The sequence below is a fragment of the Mercenaria mercenaria genome, chromosome 18 (genome assembly GCF_021730395.1).
Source record: "Mercenaria mercenaria strain notata chromosome 18, MADL_Memer_1, whole genome shotgun sequence".
NCBI lineage: Eukaryota > Metazoa > Mollusca > Bivalvia > Venerida > Veneridae > Mercenaria > Mercenaria mercenaria.
In genome coordinates, this window is record NC_069378.1 from 59,203,877 (window position 1) to 59,215,316 (window position 11,440).

At 33.1% G+C, this 11,440-nt stretch overlaps 1 protein-coding gene across 1 annotated transcript; it reads left to right on the top strand.

The window, feature by feature from the left end:
• Positions 1-295: 295 nt before the first annotated feature.
• On the top strand, positions 296-9,103 carry LOC123538374 (cadherin-related tumor suppressor-like). The gene is made up of 5 exons (XM_053530288.1): positions 296-575; positions 2,798-3,047; positions 5,415-5,545; positions 6,114-6,182; positions 7,876-9,103. Exons 1-5 carry the CDS (start codon positions 515-517, stop codon positions 8,124-8,126), a joined length of 762 nt encoding a protein of 253 aa, XP_053386263.1. The 5' UTR covers positions 296-514; the 3' UTR covers positions 8,127-9,103.
• The last annotated feature ends 2,337 nt before the right edge of the window (positions 9,104-11,440 follow it).

Sequence of the window (11,440 nt, forward strand, 5' to 3'; positions counted from 1 at the left end):
AATTAAGCACATAGACCATGAGTTTTCTAAAACTTACGCTTCGTTCCAACACATTAGGTATTCATGTTTTCTTATGCTAAATATATCTGACTTTGATACCAAATTCTAATGCCGTGTAAACCAATCAAAATGAAGTATCACAGTATAGCATATGTTCTTGCCTAATGAGACAAATAACACGCCTATACCCGTTCGTTATAATGTAATAAGCATTCTGATTGGCCACCGAGTTTTAAGCAAATGTGTTGTTGCTGCTGAATTCGCATTATAATATACAAATGCAAGGATTTTGGCTTATGTCTGGACTTGTTTCAAGAACACCTGTAGTAGACATGGGAACCCCAATGCTGTATTTGTAATATTTGTTTATGTTACAAACTAGCCCATGGAAACCGCCGGGATCTACAGTATAAAAAGGCACTAAACTTAAACAACAGTCACAACGGGCTGTCTAAACGTAAAAGGCAGACCTAATAGTTGATTTTTTAAAGTTTCATTAGCTACACAGAAAAAAATGAAGATAAATTCAAGTGGTTTTGTCTGTTTTGCTTTTGCTGTTTTCTTGCACAGTACAGGTAAGATATTCGATTATATTTGTACAGTTTTCTAATTTAAATGTTTGATATATATATATAATTTCGTTATTTAAACTGTTACTCTTTCGCATTTCGTCCATATTATACTGTTGTCCTGTTGTTGTTTTTGTCTTTATTTTGACAAGACTCACTTATTTGAATATCTACAGGAAAAAGGAGCATCGACTAGTTCAAATAAGAACTCTCTCGTATAAATTTAGAATACTTTAAAATTGTTACTTCGATAACGACTTGCATATAAATCCATCTCAAACTTTAAGAGTAAACTTTGACTTATTTTACAATTCTTAAAATAGATTTCACTGAAAATTATGATGTTCATTTTGCTTGAGCCTCATAAGGATAGGCACTTATGTTACGTAAACGCTACTTAACGATAAACGTGTTGGCATGTAGTTCGTAGTTGTTACGTCTGCTCAAATACAAAAAAAAATATTCAAATACTTGTTAACAAATAGAACGGGATTATAGCGTAAATTTCAGAAATGCAATATTTTTCAGTGTTAACAAAATATGACTTATGACTTTAACCATGAATCACTTGCGCAATTCATGGATTTACCGATGATTTTCTATCGTTTATTTCGCATGACCTCCGTTAATTACGAATTCATGACTTCATTTGGCACCAGCTGAGACCGTTAAATCTCTTATCAGTATTCAATGATTAGAATATATTTGAGCTTAAATCTGGAATATAATCGATGATTACTCACCGTTATTTAATCATGAAATTGCTAAAGGCTATTTGTTTTACTGAGAAAGAAATAATTTTCTTCAATTGAACACCAGTTGCAGTATTTAAAAAGTAGAAATATGTTGTTCGTGAGAAAAAGATTTTCTGATCTCACAAGTAGAAACAACAAATGGATACGAATTTAATTTACATAAAACGACCCCGAAATTTCAGAAATTATGAAACTTAGTAAAAAATGTGAACAATTACTTTTGTTAACATTGATGTATATGCAATGTAAATTGCCAAACTGTGTAGCATGAAAATCTAAGTTAAAGTTTATTACGTTTCTAAAGGCACCCGTCATAAACTACTTTACCGTCAGACATATGTTGCGAACTTATGACTCCTGAAAGGCATTGAAACATTTATGATTGTGGATTCCTTTATAAAGGATACTGAACATAAATGTCAATGGAATTCTTTGGGGTTTATACAATTCTATTTCATTTTACTGTAAAATGTAATGACTCTTATGTCAGAACAGTTATTACGCACGCCTTTACCTTTATCAAGGTATATCTTTTACTAAAATTTCCGATTATAATAATTCATATTCGTCCAATTATGTGAAGTTAGTGAAGTTGCATTTGTTATTTTTCACTATGTTAATACCAGAAATATTTCTAAGCAATATTTTAATAATCCAATAAAAATCATGTAATAAAATGTGAATATGAATTAATCACATTCAAACACTTGATAAATGACAGCGCTAATGACCGCAATCATGTTGAGAATAACATCCATCATTTAATTGGAAAAGTAAAAATCAATCAATCAATCAATCAATCAATCAATCAATCAATCAATCAATCGATCTATTCCTTAATGCAAATTATCTCTATATAGTCAGTGTATCCTCGAGATCAAGTTAACTTTAAGAGAGATAAAATATAGCTTCTATTGTCCCAATGAGTTAAAAGGACTAAAATGTCACTACTGTTTTGTGAGACATGAAAACAGGGAATTGTGTATATATGCAAATGTTGAACCAGCTCGAATGTGTAGTACAATTTGGGTGTGTATATAAAGCAGCATCGAAACCATTCTTATTGGGTTAGTGGACTTGCTATCGCATGTGCGCGCTCATTTCTTCTGCAAGGCTCTTTGACGTAATTGGTCTGGTATATTGTGGTGGTGACTTAGTTCGTATAAATTCTTGCTATCATATATATATACAAATGAAGTTCTTAATGTAAATGTGGTAAATATGTGACCAGATGTAAAACATCTGGTTCTCATATATTGTGATAGTGAAGACAAAACTACAAAATATGCCTCATTCATTCATGAAGTTCCTGAAGTTTCTCGTATTCAGTTCAGTACAATCGTTTGGTACATGCATATCGGAAGTGTCATAAACTGTTGAGATAGAAATCAACGAAACACGGTATGGAACGTTTAATTTAACTTTATCGTTTTCTAAAACATTTTATTGAGCAGTGTCTGCATCTAATTACAGATGCCGCCATCACAGAATGGACAACTCCTACTATAGCATCAGTGGCAAGTGGAAGTGGAACGCTAACTGTTTCCGAATCCCAAGCTATTTCAACAACAATAACAACATATGTTGCCGTCACGGATGCATCTACTGTTACCTACGCATTGGGCTCTGCAGTTTCTCCTTTTGCCTTGTCCTCAACTGGTGTATTGACGATCACTGCAAACCTGGACGCCGATACAACCGCCTCTTACACGTTAGATGTGGTGTAAGTTTCGGTCGAATATTAATTTACAAGATAATCATACACCGAAAGCTAAGATCTATCAATTTACTTTCATACTTTTTTATTTCTAAAGAGGTAGGCTACTTAACATTTGTAAATGCGCATGACCAACCGGAAGCTAACATGGCGATTTACAGTTGTTTAAAAATGAGAGAAAATGCGCGACCACGAAAACACGAGCAACGCGACATATACACTTTATGCTTATATTAGATAGCTACCGCGCATACTAGTAAAATTGTCAACTACACAGACTTCTACGGATACCTGTGAAAGCGAAATACACTGAAAATGGTTAAATATCCGTATTTTCCTTCTTCGTTCAATATATAATACCTTAATAAAACATTAAATTACACAAATTACAATAAATTGCTGCAGTTCAACTATTTTGAATTTACCCTTGTAACAAGATATGCTACATTTTGAAGCCGCTGCTAAAGGTTTGGGCGTGACAGGTGTTGAACTTGTTTGAACGTTTTATTTTTTCTCATGAACAGACACAATCAAACCGAGTAGTTCTTTTATTTTGCTAAATATTTTTATGAAACAAACATCTTTCTATTATTGGTAAGTTATGTTTTGCTATATTTCGAAAGTTGAAAAAAGTTAAGATCGAATCAAAGATACGGTAAGGAAATTTCATATAGAAGGTCTAACATTTACATCAACTTCTGTTTCTTTTCAAAGCTGATTGAGTTTGATATGTACAGTTTATTTTAAAAGCGTACATCGCTTTTACCACTTACTTATCATTGAAAAAACACAAGAAAGACGTCTCATGTGTCTGACTTGTTCTTAAGGTTATGTCGAGTTTAGATTGGTTACATTTCATCAAATTTACAAGTATGTATGTTATAAGTTAGTTTTTCGTTAAGGTCTAGTTAGTTACTGCTGCAATTTCCTAGTTGACAACTATATGACAATATTGACACATGTGCTTTGTAGAGATAACGTATGTTTCTTGCGTATTAAAAGATCTGCAGAATCTCTAGGATGGTGCAGACAGTTTAACAAAGATGCGTAAACTCGATTCAATCATAAAAACGTGTGAAAAGCTAACCACATGAATGCATTGTCCATCCCATTATATGTTCATGAAATGCACGGAAACGTCAGAGACATTTGATCATGGTTACGTCATTACCTTTTGAATTATTTGTTTTATGGTCGTAATACGTTTACGCTTGGCTAAAGAACACACATATGTAAGAGTGAGTGAAACACTGCGTAGGCGCATGAATCTCCATGTTAACACACGTTTACTCTCCTGTTAAAACACCACCTTGAAACAATATGAACAGAACTTTAATGCTAAACTGGCAAAACCTTTCACCAAACATTAGATATTTTATTTCTAGAATGTAACAGTGTTTTAAATGATCATGACAGTTTCACAATTGAAGCCTCGTTAGTCCAAAGCCGTGTGATAGGACAATTACAAAAACAACAATATACTTCTGTATTGCATTAAATCCAATCAGAAGTTGAACTGTGTTAACTCATAAAGATTGGTCAGTGCCAAATCGGAATGTGCAATTATTGCATTTAAGTAGTCAAATATGTATTGGATTAGATGCCACAATTATTGATAATATCTTGAATATTTTGCTGTGTTTCAATAGTACAAAATGCAAAAGTCATTGCCACCTTCCTCGTGTATTTAGATGAGTGTGTATTTTATTCTCTTGTTCCGACATGAAGTAAAATGGTTAAAAGCATTTTTGTAGGTAAAAAAGACAAATGATTTACAGATAACTGCAAATCGTGTAACATTCACATCTCATGAATTATTGTTTATATCAGAATTGCATTAAATGTAAGATTTACAAATTCCATCAGAATAAATCTGTACGACCTAAACAAACTTCTCTAAGCAGAATGTATATCCAATATGGCACTAAACTCCTACCTAGTTTATAGCTGACACACACGAATCTTTGCATATTTAATTTTTTATCGCTGGAGAAATAGGGACTGCTCGCCAAAATAACATCAATCAATGTAATGTCATAGCTGCTCTGACTTTAAAAATCAGTCAAGTTGGCCCGTATTATAACGTTATTAATCAAGCGATTTTAGATTGGCATTGTTATTTCTCCAAGGGTTATCGCACTGGCCCAAGGCCGTAGGTTAAAGCTGAATAAAAAGACGGCGAAAATTTTGCAATTAATGCACATGTACAAAATTATTGAAACGCATTTGTATAGCTATGACACGGTTATAATGTATAATTATAAAACAAAAATAGAAATAAAATCAGTTCTAGAATGCTTGTTCTATTATTATATTATATTATATTATATTATATTATATTATATTATATTATACATTGTCATATTCTTATAGAGCTACAGATGATGCAACACCAGCGGCGTCAGGTACAGCCACCATAGCAGTCACAGTAACTGATGTCGACGTGGCACCAGAATTCGGTTCAGCTTCTTACACTCAATGTATAGCTGACGGATCTGCTGCTGGTGAGATTTTGCAAATTTTAAAGCTATGCTGTTGGATGTAGACATGTTTCGTTAAGTGTATGTACCTTAAGTATAGGCTGAGCATGTAATTGTGCTATTATTCAGAAATTCAGAAAACATTTGAAATTCGAGCTGAATACAAATTTAGTAAACAATACGCGTTTTCGCATGGTTAAAAGTTAGAGCATTATCATAGGTGGTTATAGTTTTGAAAACAACGGAGTTTTATATTCACGACGTTTTTGAATTTGCTAACTGAAAATTGAAAATTATTGGCACTCCTCATTTTTGTTGCAGGGAATGCCAAAATTAGTTATGGAGAAAACGTAATGAAACGGAAATTAGTCATTCATTGTCATTACGGGTCTTTGACCTTAAACTATCTCGAAAAAGTAACTCATCAAAAGTACATAAATTACACATGCATTTACTTCGTCTTTGTGCAGATTATAATCTTATCAATATCGTTTAAAATGATAGGTTTGAAGAAGCTGTGGTTTTGGAACGTGGCTTTCCGTGTTTAATATATTGATTTTTGATTTCTAATCATTTTCTTATATACTTCCAGATACGACTCTAATAACTGTCCTTGCAACCGATTCTGACCCTGGAGATACGATTACACACAGTATAAATTGTAAGTAAAAAGCCCTTAATACTTACTAACGCATATCATTACTTCATTTAAGTACTTTGGAATTCATTTGAGTTTTTAGTTCCAGCTTAGCGACAGTATAACATGTAAGTCCAAATAAGAAAGTGATATAAGACGAAAAGGTGGGTTTTATTTAATATGTATATGAGGGTAAGAGTGAGGTTAGGTGCACCATACATCGGTTTAAGCTCTCCGGTTTTGGTTTTGTCACTGACCGTTCAAAGGTAGTGCTCCATTGTGTTCCTTTATGTGTGTGTGTGTGTGTGTGTGTGTGTGTGTTGGTCGTGTGCAGGTCTGCTTGCTGGGTTTGCGTGCAGGGAGGCTGCGTTTTTAGAACGGGGCTTTCCCTGTTTGATATTCATCCTTGTTTCTATGCTTTCATTTCGAAAGACTTACCTTCTCAGATATGCTTAGATAAAAAATTCTTCAAACAAAACGAAAATAGTAAACAAAGTGTATATTTATTTAAAAAGACGGTACACTTAGCAAATCAATTATTAATTTAATTTGCTACTAAAATGGGCCACCCCCTCATTAACTTTAAAATTTGATAAAATGTGAATATAGCAGATATCAATCACAAAAAAAAAATATACAAACTTAACCAACGAAAAATTACGTGTCACATGTCTTTGCTATTTCTTTTCCATAGAAGATAAACATACATTCTTCGCCAGTTTATTTTAAGACTCTGTACGTTTGACAAACCGGAATTAATGCCGTGATGTCATTTATCCGGATATTGTAGAATAATGTCTGGACTCGGCATGTGGAAACAAAACTCGTTTTATTATTTAATGGCAACCCATGTGTAAATTGACATGACAGCTTTACTATCTATATAAAGATGGAACAAGATATTAAAGATGTTGACAAGTTAAATACTTCCATATATCGTTTAAAATCAGGTGAACATATGCAGATCTCTTTATTCTTTAGCAAATATGAAAAATAAACTACCAAACAAACAAACACACAGGCATATATATTTTATTTAACACCTTTTTAGACCATTTGTTAATTTATTATTGCGAGAAGTTTCATCAAAGTCTAAAAATATATGCAAAAATGCCATGAAAATTACGGTTTCCAACACATGAAATTTGATTGTGTAAACGAGTGCGAAATCCAAAATTTTTATATCAATCTAGCAAAAAAAAAAAAAAAAAAAAAAACGAAAACAACAACAACAAAACAACATCAACAACAAAAAAATCAAGCACACAAACCATTTTTTTTATCTGTCAGATTTTCTGAGTATATTCTGCTGAAAAGAAGGTATATTTAAAGGTCATGTCTGTTTGTTGATTATAGTGATTATAGTAAGAAGAATGGGAGATCGTAAAAGTTTGATTGTTAACATTTTTCACATAAATTAATGCAAGCATTAAACATTTGTATTAAATAAATCAAATCTAGTTGCTTAAAATGTTTGCATTTTATCATTAGGTGTTTTCGGTGTTTTATGATTTTTTTAATTGTGATCTTATAGAACCTTGCAGCAAGGAATTTGTCCCTGTACAGTACAAAAATCAATTATTTATTTTTAATTGTAATACGCCATTGAAAACCTATTTATATAAAGAACTTCATACATTTCAAAATGTGTTGACCTTGTCTATCTTAATTCCTTAAATAGATACAAAATGAATGTTTCATTTGAATTCATTTTCAGCTGGTGACTCGAACTCTCATTTCAAAATTGATGCATCAACAGGCGTTATACAGGTGAACACTGGTGAGACCCTCGCCATGGCAACAACTGCAAGCTACACGCTTGTAATTCATGGAGTTGACAATGAATCACCAGCTAAAACAGGATCGACAACTGTGTCTGTGACAGTTGCTGCCGACTGTAACAACGCAGCAGCTCTAGGCGTCAGCGTTAGTGCAGTTCTAGTAACCATGCTTATGTCCATTCTATAAGTAAAACGAATATGTGGTCAGATGTTACAAGAACATTTTTATAATGGAAAGATTTTGTTTATAATATTGGTATATTCCGGAGTCACATTATATTTGAAGATCAATAATGTCTAGAATTCATTTCCAGCAGTAGCATTTTTTAAAGTTTTATTAAGATTTAATACTGTTTAAAATAACAATTTAGCTAAACATTATGTATTTTATGGGTACCAAATAATTTTCTTGACAACCAGTCAATCGAAATCGGAAAGGACATTTTTATATTTTTATATGTTTTGTATTAGTTCTTTAGGTGAGATGACACAAGTAGATCTGGATATAAAATATAAATTGAAACTTATTATTTCACTAACTTTTATCAGTAAGACACTATGCGGTGCTATCCAAAATAGCATACAGGTACAGCGCACACTTTCAAGTAACATTGTAAACTCTTAAATGTCGTTTTAAATAGTTTTTGCAGTATTTGCAAATACAAATAGATAAAACAGTATCCAGATTTCTTCGTCTACTCCCTTTAGTACAATGTGTGCTGTGTGTAATTATGTTTGTCGTACTAACGGTTATTTGTCCAGAAATGATTCAGTAATGAGATACTATTGTATCGACAGTTGAGTCGTTTCCCAGTTCGAGCTATTTGCTTTGCTGTTCCTGCATTTTAAACGCTTTTTTAGATTTCAAATATTTTTAATTGTTCCCTCAAAAAAGAAGTTGTTAGCATTTATTCTGACTGAGATGTTTTTAAACTATGTGTTTTTATAGTTTCGAAATACAAGTTATCATGTCCTGGATTCAAACGTAAAACCAACTTAATGTAAAACTAGCATCCAGTTGCTTAAGTTTGACAATTTATTTATTGTCAAGTCATCGGAACCAACGCAAATAATTATCTGTATAAATTATTAATGTTCAGTACTCTGTAAGTTTTACTTTTTCCTTTTCTTATGTGGAAGAAATAAAATATTGGGAACAATAAACTATGTTTGTTTTATTAACTACCAGGATTTCACGTGGTACGTCTTTCTAGATTGTTTTAAAACATACACGTGTTCAAGTCACAACAGAGGAGTCTGCAAATAGCAGAAAACGATATATATCTTTATACCAGCGTGCATCAGGCTAGAAAAGCACTAGCTGAAATACAAACAATAGCTCATATTGCAAAACCACTTGATCAACACCAAATATGCACATTCAGTATTTCAATAGGATGGGATACTAATAATATATTATGCATACTGATACTGATAATATATATGCAAAAGATAATAGGTAAGGGTAGATTTCTCGGAAGCACAGAGCACCAAAATCACAGCCCCATAGCCACGCATTTACATAGTAGGCCCACAACAAAAAGAAGCTGTAATGGAAAAATATTTCAGACGGGTTGCTTCAAACATCCAAGAAGTATATATTAATATAAGCTAAATATTGATAAAGGGGAATGAAATGGTAAAGGGCGAAATGGGGTCGGGAGTGGGGCAGGAATCCGAAGGGGAAAGTTAAACAAGGACAAATATACAAGGGAATGCCATATTCTTTAAAAACAGTCGCACTACAACGCAAACCACAATAGCGCAGACACTGCAAGTCCTGCATGTTAATGATCGTGTTGGCTTCCCGCTAGATATGATTGTGATCTTTTAACATCCGCTGTCAACATTTAAGTATCAACACTTACACAACTTCAATTAAAAGGAGTTTGACTATTAGAAGAACTAGGTGTTCTACTGTACTCGCCCTAGCGTCAATTTCGCCGCCGTTGCTTTGACAAATTTCTTGATTCTCCTTTATCTTCTTAACAACTACATCATTATCAGCTAAAAGGAATGGCCTTTTCTGATTATTCTGATTCTCAGAAAATCTAAAGACTTAATTCTAATTATTTTACGTATATTGAGTTGCATACCCTTGTATAGCATTTACATATTTTCTAATATAATTTCATTAGAAACTTGCAAAAAACGTTTGATCATGATGAAAGTTCTGTTACATCTTTCTTGCATGTAGATGACAAATTTCAATTTAAAACCTTTCCAAATTACAAACAATAAACGGTTGCTGCGTTGTTTGAATGTGACATTTCCTTTTGGTTTTCGTCCTTTTCGCGTGTTTTTATTACACAACAATAGACATTATTTTAAGTAGGTTTGGTGAAAATCACTGGACTGGAACATACCAATTTTATGCATTACTAGGCTTGATCCTAATATATAAGAGAAGTGGCCAATGCATAATGAAGTTTGACAAGGCAAGGGCAATACTCATCGAATCGGAACATGCCGATAATATGCACAACTAAGCTTGGCAATAACCACTCTTATGAAGTTTGGTGTACATAATGTAATTCCTCGAAACAGGTGCGCGGACAAGATTAAACACGAAAATTTACGGTCCATAACCCACAGAATATCACTGAAGCGGAACATGTCGACAATAATTTTATTTTGTACATTGAGGCTTGTCACTGATCATTCATGTAAGGTCTTGTTTAAATCCATCCAATAGTGTAACTTAAGTGGCCAAAATATAATAAAATTTAACGAATCAAAGGCAATAATTTCATTGAAAGTCACCAACCAGAAAATGTCGACAAGGCGCCCAAATAAACTAGGCAATGATTGCGAAAACTTTGTGACATACACACAGACTGGAGGACAGACAGAATGACAGACAAATGTACATAACTAAATCAATATGAGTCTCCCAATATAGGTGTAAATTATAATGAGAGAGTAAATGTCCTAAAGCTGCATATTGTGATCCGCTCCTTACTGACCACATACTGGGAAACGAATCCTTGTCATAAGTTAATTCCAAATATTCATAACTATTGGTAGATGGTCACAAAAATATCATCGGGAGTTTATCAAAACACCAGAGTGAAAGAAAAAAAGTGAAGCTCTGTATTTACAGTTTTAAACAATTAACAAGATCTCAACAGATCGTGACAACAAACACCCTAGACCTGTAAATTTGATATTTGCCTAGGAAACACTCCCTTTTGTTCACAATAAGCTAACGGACAAATTATTTTGTGCAGTTCTCTGCAGCTACATCCATTCATAGTGGCAACCGTTAGCCAATATTTGCCCCTCCACCAAAAGAAATAGGAATAACATTAGGTTTTAGATTAAAGTGTATGGTACAGACATTGCTCTAGTTTGGTTTAAACCCAAGACTTCCCGCTGGTGATGCAGGTGCACTAACCATTAAGCAAGAGAGGACTGCTATCAAGATGCTAATGAAAAAGGAGTATAATTGAATACAACGAGATATTGCAATAAAGATCGAGTTTTATAGTGGTGCATAAA

Excerpts from the sequence above, each read along its gene's own strand:
- LOC123538374 (XM_053530288.1), top strand. The coding sequence starts at position 515 with ATGAAGATAAATTCAAGTGGTTTTGTCTGTTTTGCTTTTGCTGTTTTC. Across the intron at positions 576-2,797 it reads TGTTTTCTTGCACAGTACAG|ATGCCGCCATCACAGAATGG; the intron begins GTAAGATATTCG and ends ATCTAATTACAG. Across the intron at positions 6,183-7,875 it reads GATTACACACAGTATAAATT|CTGGTGACTCGAACTCTCAT; the intron begins GTAAGTAAAAAG and ends ATTCATTTTCAG.